At 39.8% G+C, this 23,398-nt stretch overlaps 1 protein-coding gene across 4 annotated transcripts in view; it reads right to left on the bottom strand.

The window, feature by feature from the left end:
• Positions 1–4,298: 4,298 nt before the first annotated feature.
• The window catches only part of LOC121280583 (zinc finger protein 821), a 43,153-nt gene continuing 24,053 nt past the window's right edge, over positions 4,299–23,398 (bottom strand). For 2 of the 4 annotated variants that reach the window (XR_005943643.1, XR_005943642.1), the window contains exons 4-7: positions 19,627–19,796; positions 13,979–14,145; positions 10,042–10,770; positions 4,300–5,502 (exon numbers count right to left, since the gene is read on the bottom strand). Coding sequence is in view for 1 of the 4 variants with exons in the window: in XM_041192741.1 (XP_041048675.1) it covers positions 10,203–10,770; positions 13,979–14,145; positions 19,627–19,796 (905 nt within the window). In the remaining 3 variants the exon portion in view is untranslated. Of the gene's footprint in view, positions 5,503–9,704; positions 10,771–13,978; positions 14,146–19,626; positions 19,797–23,398 lie in introns of those variants that run through there. The other 2 variants (XR_005943641.1, XM_041192741.1) reach the window with 2 other exon arrangements.

Below are 23,398 nucleotides of genomic sequence, written 5' to 3'. Positions count from 1 at the left end.
AGAAATCTTCAAAATCAAAATTTATTGAACTTCAGCATACATACAAGGACAGCACACAGTGTATGGTCTTAAAAATTTGAAATTCCAGACTTTTTTAAAAAAGGAAACATGCAAAAGAAAAAACAACACTTTTGTGCCAATAAGTTCTGTAGAGTAGTTACAACTAAAAATGTTCGACATAAACAATTTACTGACAGGAAGTAGAATAATTTTTGCATACACACGAAGGACAATAAATGTTGGCCTTGCCAGCGATGCTCACAACCCATAAATAAGCCAATCAGCTGCTGTGAGAGACAGTTCATCAGCACCATATTAAAAACTGCCCTGATAAATACCCACAGATTCCCATTTTCAAAATTCCACAAATCATTCCTTCAGTGAAATATTTGCTGATTATCTCCATTCCAAAGAAAAAAGACGACATTAGTCCATGCTTCAAACTGATCTAACTACACTTGTAGTTAGCACCTTTTGAAGAAATTGGTTACAACGAGCAATTTGAACATAATCCAATTAAGTTTTCAAAATTCATAAGGAAATAAATACTAACGGAGCAGTGCAATGAAATCACGTAATGACTTCAAAGGTATTATGATCTGGCATGCACTGCATGAAAGGGCAATGGAAGCATATTTAACAGTAGTTCTCAAAAGAAAATTGGCTATATACTTGAGAATGGAAAATTTGCAGGGCTATGGGGAAAGAGTAAGGGGGTAAGACAAATTGTACAACTCCTTCAAAGAGGGCCTCCACTTATGCTGAATGGTTCAATGAATTCTGTAACTGGCATAGAAGCAAAATAATTTGTATAGTTATTCAGAGCATGATGTACTTGTGAAAGATTTGGTACAACTCATTTTATGACAAAAAAGAAAAAGCCTGCAATTCTGGGTACTAACTTCATACCAGCATAAGAAGTTTGATGTACAGTAAAGATAAATCAGTATTTAATAGATGTTTAAAAAGCAAATCCAATGATTAAATTGGTTCATCAACTTCCAACTACTGTGGTTGAGATTTAAGCCAAGTGGCATGGCAGAAATTTCACTTTTTCTTTTACACTGCAATTTTCTAAATGTGTTCGAATTAACTAGGTTTTCCACTTTGCTGAAACAGATTTACTGTTGTTATTATTTTAAGATTAATCAAATGGAGTCTGAGGTGAGGAACACAAGAGACACTGTCTCAATAAAATCATATTCAAAAAAGGAAATACTTATATACCTTGCTGAAAAAAGAGAGACATGTCTAAGCTTTTCATCTTGCACTTGCCAGGGCACTCTCAAGAATACAAGAGGAAGACAATAATTTGGGCTGTGAGGAGAGTGCTGATTGGTTGGCAATTGGCGCTGCCAAGGAAAATACACAAGTAATGGTGACTGACAATTAATTACCAAGCATTGTTTGAAATTTAAACCAGGCAGCCTGATTGATCAAGCCATTGCCCAGAGGAATGAGTCAGCGAATGGTCGTCACTTATTTTGTTTAACGGAAACAAGCATAATGTACACGTTCTATCTGCAAAGAACAGGGTCCTGTGTATTAAATATGTAGTTTCCAGTACACTCAAACGCGCCACACTGTGAGCCCGACTGATGATCTTAAATCGGTTGTCAGCGTAATTTTTAACACATTGAGGATTATTCAGCAAATGTTGGCCAATCGCAGATTCACATCTAATGTTGGATACTGTTTTTTTGAGGCTTGCAAGCACAGGCCGGTTGGGTACAGTCTATACCCTGTCCATTGCCAAGTGTTTAACACGAGCCGCCAGTCTTTAGGATGTACAGCCTACATACCTTCTAGGCCCAGTTTGCGCAAAAACGTCTGTCTTCGATGGAATGACACCTAACCATCTACCCCTCTCATATTTCCGATATGTGGATAGTACGTTTGCTATATTTAAATCCGCAGCTACATGTAACAATTTCCTTACATGTCTTTATGGGCTCCATCCTGTGCTCATATTCACCTATGAAATGGAGCAGTCAAATGAACTCCCCTTCCTTGACGTACTAGTTGAGAAATTTGCCAGGGGATTCTCTACCACGGTCTACTGCAAGCCTACCTTCACTAGTCAATATACGCGTTGGGATTCTTACACTTCTGCACTATAAGATTGGTCTTATCAGCAATCTTGTAAATAGGGCCCCGGGCCATTTGTTCACCATGCAATCTCGATGCTGAAATAGGACGCATCAAAGGCATCCTGCAGGAGGAATTGAAGGAAATTAATACTACTAAAAACAACAGTGCTGGAGAAATTAATGGGACTGAAAACCAATAATTCCCCAGAGCCTGATAATCTACATCCAAAGGAAGTGACCATGGAAATAGTGGATACGTTGGTTGTCATCTTCCAAAATTCTGTAGATTCTGGAACAGTCCTGGCAGATTGCAAATGTAACCCTACTATTTAAGAAAGGAGGGAGGGAGGGGGGAAAATGCTATTGGCCGACTAGGCCTATAAAGGATGCGATAACAGGACATTTAGAAAATATCAACGGGATTAGACAAAGTCAACATGGATTTATGAAAGGGAAATCATGTTTGACAAACCTACTGAAGTTTTTTTGAGGATGTAACTAGCAGAATAAATAAGGGAGACCCAGTGGATATAGTGTACATGGATTTTCAGAAAGCTTCTGATAAAGTCCCACACAAGAGGTTATCCACTTCAGTAAGAAAACAGAATGGCAGAGTATTATTTAAATGGTGATAGATTGAGAAATGTTGATGTACAAAGGGACCTGGGTGTCTTTGTACACCAATCACTGAAAGCAAGCATGCAGGTCCAGCAAGCAGTTAAGAAGGCAAATGGTATGTTGGCCTTCATTGCGAGAGGACTTGTATACAGAGTGTTGTGTACAGTTCTGGTCTCCTTGCCCAAGAAAAGATATACTTGCCATAGAGGGAGTACAGCAAAGGTTCACCAGACTCATTCCTGGGATGGCAGGATTGTCATATGAGGAGAGATTGGGCCCACTAGGCCTGTATTCACTGGAGTTTAGAGGAGTGAGAAGGGATTTCTTTGAAACATATATAATTCTGACAGGGATGGACAGACTGAATGCAGGGATGATATTTCCTCTGACTGAGGGGTCTAGAACAAGGGGTCACAGGCTCAGGATGCGGGGTTGACCATTTAGGACTGAGAAAAGGAGAAACATCTTCACTCAGAGGGTGGTGAACTCGTGGAATTCTCTAACATAGAAGGCTGTGGAGGCCAAGTCACTGAATATATTTAGGGAGGAAATAGATAGATTTCTAGAATCCAAAGGCTTCAAAGGGTATGAGGAGAGAGTGGGAAATAGAGTTGAGATAGAGGATCAGCCATGATCATACTGAATGGTGGAACAGGCTTGAAGGGCCAAATGACCTACTCCTGCTCCTATTTTCTATGTTTCTATGATAATGGCTACCCTGATCAGATCATTTCACGCTGTGTATCACAAGCTCACAAACTGACCGAAGGCCATCACTTGCAGCCCTGAAAAGTGCCCAGTCTACCTCAGGTTACCCTGGAAGGGCAAGGTATCTCCAAACTTTGTGAAACAGCTGGCTTCACCTGTTGCTCACTGCTACTGTGCAGTAGCAAAACGAGTGGTATTCGCCATTTAACAGGATGCTGCCGTCAAGCCAAAAAGATGTTCTCCCTATCACACAAATGAGTAGTGTGGTAGATGAATTTCAGTGCCAGTGTGATGCTAGATATGTAAGCCGTACGTCCCAAAGACTGACGGGTCATATCAAACAGTGTGTCCCAGCCACTGTTTGCAACGTGCCGGGTATGGACCATACCGAACCAACCCGTGTTGCAATGTAAACCAGGCAGCTTGACCCAGATTGGTCAAGGTACTTCCCTGAGGACTGAGTCAGTGAATGGTTGTCATTTGTTTTGTTTAGCTGAAACAGGTGCAATGTGTGTACATGTTCTTTCTATCTGCAAAGATCAGGGCCCTGTGTATTAATATATGTAGTTTCCAGAATGCAAATGTGCCACGCTACGAGCCCAACTGACAATCTTAAATTGACTGTCAGCATAATTCTTATCACAATGTTAATGCACAGGGCCCTGTTCTTTGCAGACGGAGAGAACGTGTACGTACACCTGTTTCAACTAAACAAAATAAGTGACAGCCATTCGGTGACTCATTCCTCAGGGCAATGGCTTGACTAATAAGCTGCTTGGTAGTTAACTGTCAGTCACTAATGGTGCATTCTCCATGGCAATGCCACTTGCCAACCAATCAGCACACTCTTCACATACAGTATAAATTGTTGTCCTCCCCTTACATTGGTATTCTTGAGTGTCCTGATGAGTGCAAGACGAAAAGTTTAGATATGTCTTTCTTTTCAGCAAGAGTCGAAGTTCCGTACTACCAAACAACTAAACGGTGTAGGTTAAACCATTTCAGTGGTGTAAGAAGAAAAGGTGGTACAGCAAGAGATGAGTAATCAAGCATTCAGAACTGGTTAGTCAATAAGCAATCATAAATAGATCAACATTGTTATTCGAGTTTCTTATTCTGAAATATTAATGTATTCAAAGATATAGAATCAATAGATGAAATTCTCTGCATGCAAAACATTTCAAATATTTAAGTTTTTCTAACTAATTTTAGCACCATATCTTACATTTGCATTAGACAGTGCAAGAGAAAGGAAAGCTATTTTTGAACTCGATTCAGTTCTTGTTCTTTACATTATAGTCTAGGCAGCCATAAAATACAAATCGTAGAATAGTACAGCATAAGAGACCATCATTTGGCCCATCAAGTCTGTGCGAGAACAATCCAGTTAATTCCATTCCCCATATCCCTACAATTCTATCTCCTTCAAGTATACACCAGATTCCTTTTTGAAGAACAGTGGTTACAGATTCAATTGTAGCCTACTAGGCAGTGCATTCCAAATCTTAACCACTCATTGCGCAAAAAAAGTTTTTCTCATGTTGCCTCTGGTTCTTGTTAATCATCTTCAATCTGTGCCTTCTGGTTCTCAATTCTTCTGCTAGAGAAAATAATTTCTCTTTATTTACTTTGTCTAAACCTTGATGATTTTAAGCAACTCTCTCGGCTGAGAACGCCAGCTTCTCCAGTTGATCTACGTAACTGAAATCCTTCATCCCTGAAACCCATCCTAGTAAATCTCTTCTTTACCTTCCCCAAAGCCTTCATGTCCTTCCTAAAGTGTGGTGCCCAGAATTGAAGGTGAACTAGTTTATCAGGCTAGCTTAACTTCCTGGTTTTTGTACTCTATGTCTCAATAAAGTGCAAGGTCCCATATGTTTCATTATTTGTTAATCTGTCCTGCCACCTTCAAAGATTTGTGCACGAACGCTCCTAGGTCTCATTTTTCCCACCAAAATGTATCACCTCGCATGTCTCTGCGTTGAATTGCATCTGCCTTGTGTCTGCTCATTCCACCAGCCTATGTCCTCTTGAAGTCTATTACTATCTTCCTCACTGTTTGCAAGACTTCCAAGTTTCGTGTCACCTGCAAATTTCAAAATTATACATATTAATGTAAAATGTTAATGTAAAATTAGTCAAAGCAAATGGTAAAGTATCATCTGATTTTCCACTTAAGTATAACAGAAACTAGCACTTGCTTTCTGGAGGATGGGATCACTGGGATTTTGGTCTATTTAGAACTTATATAGCACCTTCAATATCATGAAACATCCCAAGGTGCTTCACAGGAGCATTATACAACAGTGTATGACACTAAGCCACAAAATGAGATTAGGTCAGATGACCAAAAAGATAGATTTTGAGTGTGTCAAAGGAGAAAAATGAAGTTGGGCAACGGAGAAGTGCACGGAGGGTATTCCAGATATTAGGGCCTAGGAAACTGAAGGCATGGCCATCAATGGTGGAGCACTTAAAATTGGGGATGCACAAGAGGCCAGATTTAGGTTTGTGGGGCTGGAGATTACAGGTTTTTTTGAGGGGGGGTGGTGGCATTGGACCGAAGTCAAGGGAAGTATTTGAAAACAAGGATGAGAATTTTAATATCAAAATGTTGCTTGCACAGGAGCCAATGTTGGTCAATGAGTACAGTGGTGATAGGGGGGGAAAAAGCTTGCTGCGAGTTAAGGCATGGACAGCAGAGTTTTGGATGACCTCAAGTTTACGGAGGGTAGAATATTGGAGTCCAGCCTGGTGTATGTTGAATAGTTGAGTCTAGCAGAAACAAAGGCAAGAATGAGGGTTTCAGGCAGATGAGCTGAAATGGGGCCATGTTGGCCAAGGTGAAAATACACTGTCTTAGCAATGACACGAATTGGAGGTCGGAAGCTCATCTCATCTCTCGATCAAATGGGATACCAGGGCTGTGAACAGACTGGTTTAATCCCAGACTATTGCCAAAGCGAGAGATGGAGTCAGTAGTGAGGGAGGAGAGTTTAGAATGGGACTGAAAACTATGGCTTCAGTCTTCCCAATATTTAATTGGAGGACATTTCTGCTCATCCAGTACTGGATGTCGGATAAGCAGTCTGATAATTTAGCAGTGGAGGAGTCTTCTCTAAAGTTAAAAGCCACATTCTATCTTAGCTCACTTTTCTCACCAGCAATAAATACTAAAATTCAGATTTTACAAAACATAGTGAGGGAAGGATTAAACCAATTAGAAAGTCCACTTCATTGGTAAGCAGGTATCATTTGCCTCAATGTTCACCCTTTTTTTTGCAGAAGGCAGTTCACTACACAGGGTTACAATCGCACTGAGTTAACACTGGGCTCAACCAAAATACTGTTGCATAATCTGGTCCTTTCCCAGCCTCCAAAGGCGCATTAACAAGGGTCAGTCTTCCCTACTAAGATTTCCCTTTTCTAGTCAGAAACATGGCAGTCAACTGCTATTAGTTCAGACTAGCAGAGGTCAGCTTTCTTAGTGCAAGCCAGAGAAAGGCCTACCTGTCTTTATTTTAAGATTTCCAGCAGTATGTTATCTTTTGACCTAGGATATTCCTGATCTATACAGCTCAGTACACCACCACAGTATGTACCTACCCATTGTCCACTGCAAACATTTGACAACAATTTTTAAATTTTAAAAAGCTAACAAAGTTAATTCTTATATTGGAGTTACCAGTGGCTTACAAATTTATGAAACTATTTCCACTTACAAATTTATGAAACTATTTCCCTAAAGAGGTGGGCAACTTTCATCTCAAGGGCTAAGATGCAACATTTAGGAAATCAAAGGAATCTTCCAGTGATCAAAATTCTGTTTTGGATCCTAATAAATGCAAACTAAAACATGAAAATCCCATCCTTACAGATAAACTTCCAGCATATCCTTATGCTAAGATACAGAAACAATTTTTACATTTAAATAGTTACATTTAAAAAGTACAAATTCATTAACAAGTCTATTCAAGATTTTCTGCAGACCAGCATCACTAAATAAAAAATGGTCCATTGTTAACAGGATGAAACAGTTGCAAAGGCCTGTGACCATTACATCACATTTATTTTTGTCCATTGAAATTGTATTTCATTGAGATAAATGTAAATGCATCAAGACAAACTGCCATCTCATCAGTCTGGTATGGATATGGATTTAGGGCCTTGGCGTTCAATAGGTCACATAAATCAGAGAGAGGTAATCACTGGAGAGTCTCCCAGCTACATGAACTGTCACTATCAACAGTGTTGGAGATCAGTGTCGCTATGTTGATAATTTTTAAAAAAATTGTAGAATGCTAATAAAATTTTAAATAGAACTCCACTCAAAGCACTCTATAGACAGTACCTTCAAGTACATGGGCTTTGATGACAAAATTATATGGCTGTATTCTTTTGCATGACATATTTTAATATTCATTTTTTAACTCTATTAATAGGACTGCCTTCTTAATGCATCGATCCAACCAAGGAATGTCCTCGGTCAACTTTGATCAGCATCCGTTTCCCTAAATTGTCTAAGTTAAATTAACATTACGTGCATTAAAAGCCAGGTTAATACCACAATTGTAGAACTTAACTTTGAGAATCGCTCCTTAGAGATTATATGCACAATTATTTTACGAGAGTGCAAAATACGTCTGGAATACATCTGAAATGAAAAAGTCACTGAAGCTCCCTTTAAACTTAAGTCCAAAAGAGCAAAGTTTTTCAAAGTTTTTTGGTGCATTATCTGGAGAAACTTTGTTAAAACATACACATATATACGAGAGATATACTTTTTAAAACATTTTTGTCCACAGATAGAGGATACTGGACCAATCTAGGGACAGTGCAGAGCATTTAGCTAGGTAAAGTAATTTCATTTTTGTTCATGTAGTTAGTTGGAGGTGGTGGGTGAAAGGTAGTAGTATGCAGGGGCAGAATTGGACTGTTATTGGAACATTTGTCCACATATTGTGACAGCATTGTTATACATTATACTACTGAATAAACTATAATGAAACAACCATTCTCAATAAAAGAAAAACTTGTATCCTTGAAGGCCATTGTAACTTTTTGAAGACGTAATCCTTGGATTGAGAGACTGATTGTAATTTTACACTTATCTACACAGAAGCCAACTTCCATCTACTTATTATCCTGATTGGCACAAGCAACTTTCATCTTGAATCAACGTTCCTCAACTAAGTAGTATATTTTGGTAAAAGAAAAGTATGGCCCAAAAAGTAGCAATGCCAGAGTAGTGAAATAAGTTCAAAATAAAGATTTAAGTTATTGTCTATGGAGGAAGTAATTTCCTTAACTGTAACATGCACTTCCTGGCCATGACAACAAGAAAGGTTATTTATTTAGAAGCACAATTTCTAAAACTGTATTCAAACTAACAACATAACATACTGCACAGTAAACTTTTTGGGTACAGGTACGAAGACAATTATAAGTTAGATGGAAAAGACATTCCACTCTTCTCTCATAGTAGTAGTAATTCAGGAAACTATAAAGGATGTGGGTATTAATGAGGCAAATCATCTGTCATTTCATAATAATAACCAAAAATATTGGAAGGTGAAACCAATATATTGGATTTTAAAGTAAACATTTCTTTAGCACTACAAAAACAATTTTACTCTATGGATCAAATTAAGTCCAGTACTTGGAAAAAAAAATCAGCATTTATAAGAAGTGTTCAAGGATAAAGTGATAACATATGCAAATTCATCTAATTTACTGATGGAGTATATCATCGCTGAATTACTTTTAAATCAAGAGACTGACCTGCTACTGCCTTTAATTAGCATCAAGATGCCAAAATACTTTCAAGTCACAATTCTTTAGGCTATGAAACAAGATTCATGCATAGGATCAAGAAACTTGTGAAAAAAAAATTCATGTGAGTATGCATATGATTAAAATATTGTAAAGATACAATCCAATCAAGCTGGTGATTCCAACTATAGTATATGTTGCTACCATGATTATAGTTTGGTAATCAAGGATTTCAATGTTACTACCAACACTTACCACAACTCTACCGATATTTTGATTTGTCAATAAATTACAGTAATTCATTACACCAGACTAATATAAAATCTTTTGTTCCTTTTGAATCTCCCACTGTTCCAAATGAATATGCATAACAAAATGTTACCTATTGGCTAAGATCATGTCCATCAAGCTCATCTTAAGACTGAAATCTCATTTGCCTTCTGTGATCTTACTGTGAAATATCCCTGTCAAAGTCTTTGAGTAATGTAGTAAAGGAAGAAATCAGCATGAGATCTGTAGCATGTAATACTTGTTTAAAGTGCAGTCAAATAATTTAACATAATTCCAGTCAGTAGAATTACACAAAGTACCAGAGATCAACTGAGGTTTGAACATAAGACATAGGAGCAGGAATAGGCCATTCAGCCCTCCAAGCCTGCTCTGCCATTCAATAAGATCATGGCTGATCTGGTTGTGGTCTAAACTCCACTTTTCAATCTGCCCTCCATAAGATTTGAGATCACTAGCTCATCAAAAGTATGACTTTTACAGTTTCATACGAGTTCCTGCAGATTATGTGAATTCACAGCTATAGCAATTATATTACTTTGTATCTTTTACTCTGCACTATTACCATATTTCCGATGCAAATCATAGAATCATATCTCATGATATTTCTGGCTTTTGTTGTCTCCTGGAGCTTGAACCAAAAGAATGAATTCTAGATGGAACTCAAGGACTGTTTTCACTTCAGAGCAAAAATAAAGTCAAATTTTTCATAACCATATGCTCATTTTACAGATTGGGACAAGCCACATGAAGCTGGAATGAGTTCATCTCTGGTGTCGATTTCTGCGAAATATGAACCGACAGACTTGGGTTTAACTTTTGTAAACGTCTTTTTATCCGTTTTGCTTCTCTCTCTCGTATGAGTCTTGCCTGTCGTTTTTCTGGCGTCTCATTAGCCCTTTTCAATCTCATAGCTTCCCGGTCACGTTGTAACCTTCGTGCCCTCTGGTCTTCCGATTCCTGCATTCTCTGAAGACGTTTGGCCTCACGGTCTCTCAGCCTCCGCATCTCCCTTTCATCAGCTGATTCATTGGCACGTTTAAGTCTTTTTGCAGTCCGTTCACGCTCTAGTCTTTGCAAACGAACATGAAGGGGCTCATTCTGTCTACGGACCATCCATTTATGGACTGAAGTCTCTTGGGCCTCAATAAGATTTCTGTAAGCTATACATGTTTCGCAGACAAACAGCATCCCTGCAGCTACCACTGTATTCCAGAACGGTCCTGCTTCTTCAGATACGGAGGTTCTCTCAGTGTTATCATTGATATCAGATTTTCCATCTGGCAACGTCACGCTGTAAATTCAACATTTTAAGCAAAAATCAGGTCGAATATAGTGACTCTCATATTTAATGAGAAAGTACCCACACTTTGAAACAGTAAATCTAAAAATAAGTCCTTATATAGCTTACATAATTGTCTATGTCCTGAAATAGAATTTTAAAAGTGTACTGATTAATTTTTCACTTCAGTTCTCTTAATATTCTGTACTAAATAGATCAGACTCAAGATCAGGAAGTAATAAAGATAGGTTTAAAAAACTTCAGAACTTCTAAAATAATTTGCATTTATATAACATCTTTAATGAAATCCCTAAGTTCTCTACATCTGCCATTAGCTAGACTTGCTCCTGGACTCTTCCGCTCAAAAAAACCTTTGCCCATAAAGTTGCAAAAAGTGAAAACAGATAACGGCATATGAGGGAAACAAGGCATATGGAACCCGAATGAACAGGGCACCCCCTTAACTAATGAGATTTAGGGATTTGGGAAATGAATAGACGGAGAGGGAATTAATAAGGTGAATTCAATGCCAAATCAGGTGCACAAGAGAAATTAAAGCTAGTACAGATTGAGTGTTGCTGAAAAAAAAAGACATGTCGAAGCTTTTCATCTTGCACTCATTAGGACACTTCACAAGAGTATCAATAAGAGGAAAGCTGGCTGGTTGCCAAATGGACACTGATTGGTAGAGGTGTTGCCATGGAGAATGCACCCAGTGATGATGACTGACAGTTAACTGCCAAGCATTGTTGAAATTTAAACTAGGAAGCTTGGCCCAGATTGTCCTCAGGGAAATGCCTTGGCTAGAGTCAGTGAATGATTGTCATTTGTTTTGTTTAGTTGAAACAGGTGCAATGTGTGTACATGTACTTTTTGCCTGCAAAGAACAGGTCCCTTGTGTTTTAATATTGTGCTAACAATTATGCTGATAACCAATTTAAGATTGTCAGCTAGGCTCACCGTGTGGCACAATTGTGTGTACTGGAAGCTACATATTTTGTTTGCAGACAGAAAGAACACATGCACACATTGCTCCTGTTTCAGCTAAACAAAATAAGTGACAGCTATTTGCTGACTCATTCCTCTGGTCATGGCATTGCCCCATCAAGGTCAAGCTGCCTGGTTTACATTTCAACAATGCTTGGTAGTTAACAGTCAGTCACCATCACTGGTGCATTCTCCATGGCAATGCCTCTACCAGAGCCAACCTGGCAGTCAATCAGTACTCTCTTCTCATAGTATTAATGCAGTTTTCCCCTTGTATTGATATTCTTGAAGTGTCCTGATTAGTGCAAGACAAAAAGCTTCAACGTGTCTTTTTACAGCAATACTCAAGAAATTAAAAGGGAAGAAAAAAAATTGGATTGACAGGAGGTAAAAAAAAAGGAAAATATTAAAATTTGCCTTTTCTTTTAAAAAAAACTTGTGAAAAATTCACACTTAATTGTTAACTTTCTGGGAAGCGTTATTAATGACAGTCGGTCATTAATAAGCATCACATATTTAAAAAAGATACTTATGCTGATCATTACTAGATTTTTTACATGGAGTTTAATTGGCAATTAATGTGTTAATGCAGCAATTTCATGAAGATCACACGGAGGTTAAGCATTAAATGCTGTCTGAGAAACTAATAGTGGAACAGCACAAATTGACCAGCAACCAGTGGCAATTCACAGGGTATGTTTTCCTCACTGCAACTTGCTGGTGATTTGCACATTAATAATAACATGCATCATTCAGACACGATTATTTTTCAGCAAAATCTAGCTCATTGTGAAACTGTAGTGTCCCTATCATAGTTTAGTTGATGACTGTGGCTATCCCAACATACACAAAACTATATTACAGGATAATACATCACGTTCATGATATTGTTTGATAAATGTAAATATTATTTGTAAGACTCTGTATCCCCAAAGCGTCAAATTGAAAAGACGAATTTCCCTTGAGGGCATATGGCATGCTTGTCTTTATTAGCCAAGGCATAGTATATAAGAGCAGGGAGGTTATGCTGGAACTGTAAAAAACGTTGGTTAGGCCACAGCTAGAGTATTGCATGCAGTTCTGGAATCCCATTATAAGAAGGATGTGATTGCACTAGAGAAAGTGCAGAGGAGATTTACCAGAGCTGGAGTTTTATAGTTATAAGGAGAGATTGGATAGACTGAGGTTATTTTCTCTGGAGCAGAGGAGATTGAAGGGGGACATGATTGAGGTGTATAAAGTTATGAGGGGCATAGATAGGGTAGACAGGAAGGAACTTTTCCCCTTGGCAGAGGGATTAATAACCAGGGGGCATGGATTTAAGGTAAGGGACAGGAAGTTTAGAGGGGATCTGAGGAAGAATTTTTTCACCCAGAGGATGGTGGGAATCTGGAACTCAAAGCCTGAAAGGGTGGTAGAGACAGAAACCCTCATAACATTTAAGTAGTAGTTGGATGTGCACTTGTGATGCCATGGCATATAAGGCTATGGGCCTAGTGCTGGAAAATGGGATTAGAATAGTTAGGTACTTGTTTGACTGGCACAGACTCAATGGGCCTTTTTCTGTGCTGTAGACCTCTATGACTCTTTGACTATACATTTTCTCTAATCTTTATACTCTACAACAGTGGCTATTTGAAAAGTATTTCATAGGTTGTAAAGAGCTTTGGAACAGTCTGGCGTTGTGAAAGGCAGTATTTCCCTCTTGCCAAGCACGACTTTAAAATTTTGACATTTAAAATCTCCAAAATTCAAAAACTTTAAAGGATTGAGAATGTAATAATTAACTTTACAGTGTTGATGAGGTTGATTAGCAGTCATTAACATTTAATGTTGTTAAAAGGTTTGTTACGCTTGTAAAGATAATACGTAAATGTTCTGTGTCAAGTTTAATGGGCCACTCTAGCATGTCCCTAAAAATTGGGGAGACCAAAAGTGAGATGCTGTTCTCATGAAGTTTATAACAACATGGACAGCAACTTTTGGGATATTCACATTTAATTGTGCATCAGCTCCTTGCCTGAAGTTGCTGTACTATTTATTCACAAATAATGTTGAGCGCTAGTAACCTCATCATTTTTAATACAGCAGATTCTGACCTAATATACATGCCTCAGTTCCCAAAGAAACTAATATGCATACAAGTGACCAACCATTATTTCATTGAGAGACATGAACTATATAGTTTTTGCTCCATTTTTACATTGACTAGCATTAAGTGTAGGTTACTGACCTCTGCGTGTGGTCCCTTGCTGTGAGTGACTGCCCACACACGGCACAGTGATATGGTTTCTCGCTGGAATGGATCAACATGTGCTTATCCAGTGAACTTCTACAGCTTAATGTACTCCCACAAATGCTACAAATGAGCCCCTTGGTACCTCCAATGTCTGCATGGTGCTAGAATTACAATTATTAAAATGTGAGTTCACAAATACAGCCTTGTGTCAACCATTAGCAATCATGTTACACATTTTAAATCTTTCAGAGCAATTTATATGTAGAACTAAGGAAGTAATATTTGCAACAAAAGTAGAAAATTCTGGAAACAAAAACCTAGCAAGTTAGTTAGCTAGCAACAGTGGGGAGAACAGATGAGATAGAAATTAAAGTTCAGACTCTTAATCAAACTGGGAAAAATTACAGAACATTATAAACAAGGAAAAAAACAAAGGGAAAGGGGAAGAAACACACACACACGGCAGAATTTTATGCTGGCGGGCTATTACGGTCCCGAAGTCAACTTTTGAATTGTTTGCTACATTTTACGGCCCCGCCCCCACTGGGACAGGGCCATAAAATTCCACCCATAGGTTAAATTTGCATCGTTACAATTATCTATTCAAGTCAATCAATTTCAACTAAAATTAATTAGGATCCAGATTTTGATATATGTATTGCAGCACATTGACCCGCACAAAAAAAGTTACCTTTTTGGTTCTAGCTATTCCTTATTTTTAAAATATTGCTACTCATCCTGATGCTAAAGGGCAAATGAGAGCTTCCCTAGAATATTTCAAATTGATACATCTTCAGGAACAAAAATTGTAAGCCTATCATTAGAAAATGCTTCTTTGGTTTATAAAGATGCATCCAATAACTTTGTAATTCCATCCCTAGACATAAATGACACTATATTTCTTACAATTTTACTGAAGTTCAAAATTTAAGTGAATCCCCACAATGAGCTTAATTGTTATGTGGTCATTTTAAATAAACTTGCATTTATATAGTGCATTTAACATAGTTAAACATCCTAAAGCGCTTTACTGGACTAATTATCAAACAGTATTTGACATCGAGCCACTCAAGGAGATATTAGGACAGGTAATCAAAAGCAAAAGGCCAAAGAGGTAGATTTTAAGGAGTGCCTTAAGGAGGAGAGCACGCAAGGCAAGGTTTAGGGACAGAATTCCTGAGCTCAGGACCTAACCATTTGAAGCATGGCTGCCGATAGTGGAACAATGAAAATGGGGATTCACAAGAGACCAGAACAAGACACGTGTTAGAGACTTTGGAAGGTTGTGGGGCTGGAGGAGGTTACAACAAATAGGGAGGGGCAAGGTCATGGTGATTTGAAAACAAGGGTGAGAGTTTTAAACAAACAGGAAGCCAACGTAGGTGAGTGTGCACATGGATTATGGGTGAATGGGATTTAGTGCAAACTACGGTAGAAACAGAGTTTTGGACGTGATTAAGTTTATGGAGGGTGTAAGGTTAAAGACAGCCAAGAGTATTTGGAATAGTTGAGTTTAAAGCAGGGAATTCCAAAACTGTGACGCACATACCCCTGAGGTATAGGAGATGTCATCATTGCAGAGTTCCTCAGGGTAGTGTCCTAAGCCCAACCATCTTCAGCTACTTTATCAATGACCTTCCTTCCATAATAGGGTCAGAAGCACAAATGTTTGCTGATAATTGCACGAAGTTCAGCACCATTTGCGACTCTTCAGATACTGAAGCAGTCGGTGCCCATATACAGCAAGACCTGCACAACATTCAAGCTTGGGCTGATAAGTGGCAAGTAACATTCGCGCCACACAATTGCCAGGCCATGACCATCTCCAACAAGAGAAAACCCATCCCCCCATGACATTCAAAGACATTACCATTGCTGAATTCCCCACTATCATCATCCTGGGGGTTACCATTTACCAGAAACGGAACTGTTATGTTTGTACTTATTATTTTCAGGTTTGTAGAAAGAAACACATTAGGATGTGTTCCCAGTGGATATTTTCTCTGCCTGTTTTGCTTTTCCCCAAATGCAAGGGTGTTTTCTGGCCTGGGATAGAGTGGTAGGTTTGTTCGGGGGGGGGGGGGGGGGTCGTCAGATCTCTGTGCCATTCTGTCATCAGCAATACCTCAGCTCACTGTGTTTCCTAGTGCAGGCTAGAAGTCTCTTCTTCTTCCAAACTACTTGGGAGCCAACAGGATCACTTAGAGCAATGCACCACCAGGGGTAGGAGACTATCATCTGCACTTACCTGGCCTTTCAGTTGGAAAAGTGAGATAAGCTGCTGGTTGTTCCCAGAAAGGGCAAGACTCCCTAGGACTTGCAAGGTCTGGTTGAGAAGGGATCAGCTGCTTGAGACTACAGTGCTAAATCACTGACCTATGTCACCAGACTAGCTCCTTCAGGGAAGCAGCAGTGCATGGTTTGCCCCCGCAAGGATTCTCTCCACTGAGAGGAACCTGGTTCATATAGAATCCTGCTGCTGCTGATGGGCACAAAAGGAGTCAGGAGGAGCCTGCGGTTGGACAGTTCCTGGTATGGTATGAAAGGTGAGAGATTCTGCTGAAATTTTTCCCACAACGTAAGCAGGAAATTCAGAGTTTTAATAGGTTTTTTTTTTAAAAATGTAACTATCACAGAATCAGAAAATCTATACATCATTTAACACTCCATTAATGAAATACATCATTTACGGTTCATGTAAATGTCCATGATTGTATAGATAAAGGGGTATTGTCTTGATGAAAAATGTTCAGTTGATTTGTTTGCAGATACATAATAGCAAATTCAAATAAAAGCTGGCAATCACATAGCACTTTAACATAAAAAAAGATGTCCCAAGGAATTCACAATGAAAGTTGGCAGGGAAAGGAATGAGAGCCATGAAGGAAGATTGGTAAGGGATGATCAAAAAGATGGATTTTGAGAAGACTTTTAAAGGTGGACATGTAGGGGATGTTAGGGAAAGAGTAGAGCCAATGTGTGGAAAACAATATACAACTTAATCACCTAGCAATTCAAACATTAAGTGCCTGAGGCTAAACCTAAGTTGGAGCAGGGGATAATTATTTCCTCGGAGAATAGTGGAACTGGGTGCTTCTGACTGGGGCATAGGTTACCTGGTTCAAGTGGTAGTTACCTGGTATCAATTCTCAGGGCCAGGGTGATCTCCTGGACTAGTTTTAATCACCAGGGGAGTCACGTTAAGAAGGCAGTTAATGGTGTCAGAGTAATTTCTCAGATTTCTTTCCCCTCAAGCGAATATTTATAAAACAATAATTTGGCCTCAATTGGAATAGTGTGTCTGATTCTGGGCACCACACCTTAGAAAGGATGTGTAGGCTTTGGAGAGGCTGCAGAAAAGATTTATGGGAATGCCAGGGATGACGGATTTCAGTTATGTGGATAGATTGGAGAAGCTGGGGCTGTTCTCCTTGGAGAAGAGAAGGTTGAGAGGAGACTTGATAGAGGTGTTCAAAATCATAAGGAGTCTGGACAGAGTAGATATGGAGAAACTGTTCCCAGTGGTGGAAGGATTGTGAACCAGAGAACCAGACAATTTAAGGTAATTGGCAAAAAAACAAGAGGCGGCAAGAGGAATAACTTTTTTTTTACAAAACGAGTGGTTAGAATCTGGAACGTTATAACACAGTGGATGATAAATGCTCAGCTGTTCAAATCCCAACTGCCACAACTATTTTGCAATTTGTATTTATTTCGAAATTGAATTCTTGAATTCAGTAGTAATAAGATCGAGTCTTATAGGTTTCTTACAAAACTAAATTAAACCTTTATTAATAAAATTAATTTAAGCCCACATGTATGTTTACAAATTACTATGATAACTCCTAGCTCCTCTAGTTAATCTAACTCCCAGTTACACCTCCATTAAAGCAACAGTAAAACAGATTTTAAAAAGACCCAGGCAAAGTAACACATTAACATGAAGTAAGTTTTCTTCACTTCGGTTTCTGTAGACTGCAACTTGAGGCTTAAAGGCTGGAGGCTTTTTACACTTGTTAGATCTCAGAATGCCTTCCCTTGCACACAGCCTTCTCTCCTTTATACATATTTTCCCCTTTGAATGTAAATTCCCATTGTTTCACTATGTCTTTGGGCTTTGCCTTTCTAATAATAAAAATCTATCATAGTACCAATTTTACCAGTAAACTTTGAGAAGAATAAACACTTTATCAACTTCTTCTGGCTAGGTGAAACATTTCACCCCCTCTTTTGAATTCAAGCTACTGTGGTTTATTTAAAAATGCAAATGTTCCCTTTACACCTCAAATTCTAAAACTTCACTCATGTCTACCTATTTAGCATTTCAAACCTAGCTTCTCTTCTTACATCAAAGCCTTCAGACCAGTTGTCTCTAATTCAATTAAGTTCCAAACACATACATAGACACAGACTACACTATTACTCTACAATACATTCCAAATAACATTATGAAAATTATTATATCTTCCTGACAAATGCACTGCCTGACAGTGTGGTGGAGGCAGATTCAATCATGGCTTTTAAAAGAGAATTGGACGAGCACCTAAAGAGAAAAGAAATTAGCAGGGCTACAGGGAACAGGCTGGGGAGTGGGACTAGCTAAACTGCTCTTGCAGAGAACCAGCATGGGCTCAGTGGGCCGAATGGCCTCCTTCTGATTGTAATCAATGCTCAAACAAAAAACCTTATGTGTAACATGAATGGCAAGTAATACAATTATACATTAAGTTGCATATATGTATTATAATTTATATATTTTGTACACAACTTGGCCATTAAAGCGGTTAAAATATTGAACTGGTACGTTAGCAGGGATGCATTGGCAGCTGGAGATCTGGAAGAGTATATGTAATAAGTAGGCTTTGGGAACCTTTGGTCCAGAGATAACAAAAGGCATAGATGAAGGTTCCAACTGCAGATGAGCCGATACAAGGGTGAAGATGGGAGATGTTATGGAGGTTGAAGCAAGCAGTTTTGGTGATGGAGAGGATATGGATTCAGTACATAAGCTCAGGGTCAAGTAGAATGTCATGGTTGCAAACAGTTTAGTTCAGCCTGAGATTTGGACAGGGAGATGAATGGAATCAATAGTTTATAGTATAGACTCCATCTATCTAATTTAAAAAAAAGACTGTTAATGACAAGTAGGTAAATGGTATGGCCCTAAAGGATCAATGGTTCCAGGTTTCATTTCTGCCTTACGCTAAATTAACAAAAATGTGCCAGCTTGGCGGTGAGAGCATTGCAATTAGGTTTCAACCTTCCAGAGAGGAAAGAAAAACACACACAAAGTTATTGGTCTGGATCATCGTCCAACTACCTCTCGTGGAAGTATACAGGAATAGGATTCAGCTAAAATAGAACAGCTCTGCTCAAAAAGCTTACTGATATCTGCTTTTCAGGCTAATAAGAACGACCACTTAATTCAGTTAACTAAAGACCGCCATTGCCCATGGAAGCATATGTAACCATGAACCGATTATGTCACAAGAGAGATATGTGTTAAAACGTAAAATAAAAAGCCACTAAACCACGAAGGTCCTGGTCCTTGGATTTCTTTTGCATGCCTTGCATTTATTTCCGAAGTAAAATAAAGGCCCTAACTTTCTCTTTTAGACATTGTAGATTACATAGCGATTTACCTCAATGTCCACAGACTGTGAAAAATTGGTCATCTCTGGTCCCTTCATGTTATTTTCAGTTTTATCTTTATTTATGGCTGTCACCAACCTACTGGTAGGTAAAAGATGATCCTCAGAATCTTTAAGGAGTATGTTGTCTTCTGAATATTGTGTTGATCCATCACAATTCTCTTTAAAAAAAAAAGTGCACAGAGAAATCAGAAACTGATACAATACTCAGAAAATATTTTAGCAAGATATTGGAAAAATGTTTCCTAATTACATTATTGATATTCTTTGGAAAATGTCAAAATCCAACAGAAGAATGAAAATATGAAAGTGTAGAATTAATTTCTTCCCATTCCCTTGAAGGCACATGATTCCTAGTGATGTCTCCAAATCTGTTGTCTGGTATTCAGAGATCCTAGAGAACATACATGCGCACACAAACTCCAGCAGGGACCATGAGATAAAAACTAGGAGCAAGAAACTATTTACTTTCCTCTCTAATGGCACCAAGGCTGATTCTAACACCACAACTGCTGCTGTTAGATAATTTCCACAGACCAGCAATCAAAGTTTAGTTAGCGTAGTGGTATAGTCACTGGACTAGTAATCTAGAGACCCAGGAGTAATTGTCTAGGGGCCCAGGTTCAAATCCTGCCACAGCAGATGGTGGAATTTGAATTCAATAAAAAAACCATTGTTGTAAAAACCCACCTAGTTCACTAATGTCCTTTAGGGAACGAAATCTGCCGGCCTTATCTGGTCTGGCCTACATGTGACTTCAGACCCACAACAATGTGGTTGACTCTTAAATGCCCTCAATTGGCCAAGCAAGCCACTCAGTTGCATCAAAATAGGAATGAAGCTGGACATGCCATCCAGCATTGACCTAGGTATCAGAAACGACAAACTCCACCCTGTCGACCCTACAGCTAGTGCCAAAATTGGGACAATGGTCTCACAGACTAGTGAAGCAACATTCTGAGTCATCCTTACGGAATCATATCTTACAGATAACGTCCAAGACACCATCACCATGCCTGGGTATGTCCTGTCCCATTGGTAGGACAAACCCAGCAGAGGTGGCAGCACAGTGGTATACAGTCTGGAGGGAGTTACCCTGGGAGTCCTCAACATCGACTCCAGACCCCATGAGGTCTCATGGCATCAGGTCAAACATGGGCAAGGAAACCTCCTGCTGATTACCATGTACCGCCCTCTCTCAGCTGATGAAACAGTGCTCCTCCATGTTGAACACCACTTGGAGGAAGCATTGAGGGTGGCAAGGGCGCAGAATGTACTCTGGGTGGAGGACTTCAATATCCATCACCAAGAGTGGTTCGGTAGCACCACTACTGACTGAGCTGGCCGAGTCCTAAAGGGCATGGCTGCTAGACTGTGTCTGTGGCAGGTGGTGAGGGAAGCCACAAAAGGGAAAAACATACCTGACCTCATCCTCACCAACCTGCCTGCCGCAAGTGCATCTGAAAATGACAGTATCGGTAGGAGTGACCCCTGCACAGTCCTTGTGGAGACGAAGTCCAGCCTTCACATTGAGGATACCCTCCATTGTGTTGGATGGCACTATCACCGTGCTAAGCGGGATAGATTTTGAACAGATCTAGCAACTCAAGACCGGGCATCCATGAGGCACTGTGGGCCATCAGCAGCAGAATTGTACTCAAACACAATCTGTAACCTCATGGCTTGGCCTATCCACCACTCTACCATTATCAAGTCAGGGGATCAACCCTGGTTCAATGAAGAGTGCAAGTGGGTAAGCTTAAAAATGAGGTGTCAACTTGGAGCTATAACAGAACTACTTGCATGCCAAACAGATAGTGATAGACAGAGCTAAGCGATCCCACAACCAACAGATCAGATTTAAGCTCTGCAGTCCTGCCACATCCAGTCGTGAATGGTGGTGGACAATTAAACAACTCACTGAAGGAAGAGGCTCCACAAATATCCCCATCCTCAATGACAGGAGAGCCCAACACATAAGTGCAAAAGATAAGGCTGAAGCATTTGCTACAATCTTCAGCCAGAAGTGCCGAGTGGATGATCCATCTCAGCTTCTTCCGTCAGTCTCCAGCATCACAAATGCCAGTCTTCAGCCAATTTGATTCACTTCATGTGATATCAAGAAACGGCTGAAGGCATTGCATACTGCAAAGGCCATGGGCCCTGACAATATTCCAGCAATAGTACTGAAGACTTGTGCTCCAGAACTTGCCTCACCCCTAGCCAAGCTGTTCCAGTATAGCTACAACACTGGCATCTACCTGGCTATGTGGAAAATTGCCCCCAAGTATGTGCTGTACACAAAAAGGACAACAAATCCAACCCGGCCAATTACCTTCCCATCAGTCTACTCTCGATCATCAGTAAAGTATTGGAAGGGGTCATCAACAATGTTATCAAGCAGCACTTGCTTAGCAATAACCTGCTCACTGATGCCCAGTTTGGGTTCCGCCAGGGCCACTCAGCTCCTGACCTCATTACAGCCTTGGCTCAACATGAACAAAGGAGCTGAACTCCTGAGGTGAGAGTGACTGCCTTTGACATCAAGGCAGCATTTGACCAAGTGTGGCATCAGGGAGTCCTAGCAAAACTGGAGTCAATGGGAATCGGGGGAAAACTCTCCACTGGTTGGAGTCATACCTAGCACAAAGAAAGATGGTTGTGGCTGTTGGAGGTCAGTCACCTCAGCTCCAGGACATCACTGCAGGAGTTCCTCAGGATAGTGTCCTCAGCCCAACTATCTTCAGCTGCTTCAATGACCTTCCTTCCAACATAAGATCAAAAGTGGGGGTGTTCGCTGATGATTGCACAATGTTCAGCACCATTCGCGACTCTTCAGATACTGAAGCAGTCCACTTGATCGGCACCACAAACATCCACTCCCTCCACCACTGATGCACAGTAGTAGCAGTGTACACCATCTACAAGATGCACTGCAGGAATTCACCAAGGCTTCTTAGACAGCACCCACCAAACCCACGACCACTGCCATCTAGAAGGACAAGGGCAGCAAATAGATGGGAACACCACTACCTGGAAGTTCCCCTCCAAGTCACATACCATCATGACTTGGAAATGTATTGCCATTCCTTCACCATTACTGGATCAAAACCTGGAACTCCCTTCCTAACAGCACTGTTGATGTACTTACACCACATGGACTGCAGTGGTTCAAGAAGGCAGCTCAGCACCACCTTCTCAAAGGGCAACTAGGGATGGACAATAAACGCTGGCCCAGCCAGCGAAGCCCACATCCCATGAATGAATTTAAAAAAGGATCAGTTTCGCATTGCTATCAGTTATTATGAAGTGTTTTCATGATTTAAGTTCTACATGCTGTACAAACATTCTCTTACCTCCACTCCCTTCACTGGCCCTCTGAATTAACAGAGCAACTTATTTCAGCACCTCAGGTGATATGCTATGACTCCAGCGAATGTCTTCTGGATCTATCCTCCCTCTACAACCGAAACTGGACATTAATCGATGGGCGCTCTAAGCTGACTGATTGCAGCCTTAAAGTTGACTTGATTGTACCATAGGGACTTGAGACATCAATTTTAGACTATTTCAGCTTCTCGCTGTCCCCATTTAGATAAGACTTGTCACGATCATAATCTCATCATGCCTACATAACTTGAATTCTCTTTGCGTCCAATAACATGTCAATTTTGGATGCTGCTCCTGACCAGAGGTTACTGCCATCTCCCTTCCTCCCCGGCTCTTTCTTCCCCTTGCTTGCATCACCAGGCTATACTACTAT

This window comes from Carcharodon carcharias, chromosome 7 (genome assembly GCF_017639515.1).
Source record: "Carcharodon carcharias isolate sCarCar2 chromosome 7, sCarCar2.pri, whole genome shotgun sequence".
Lineage (NCBI taxonomy): Eukaryota > Metazoa > Chordata > Chondrichthyes > Lamniformes > Lamnidae > Carcharodon > Carcharodon carcharias.
The sequence above is the reverse complement of the archived record's forward strand: the minus strand, read 5'-3'. Positions and strand labels throughout refer to the sequence as shown.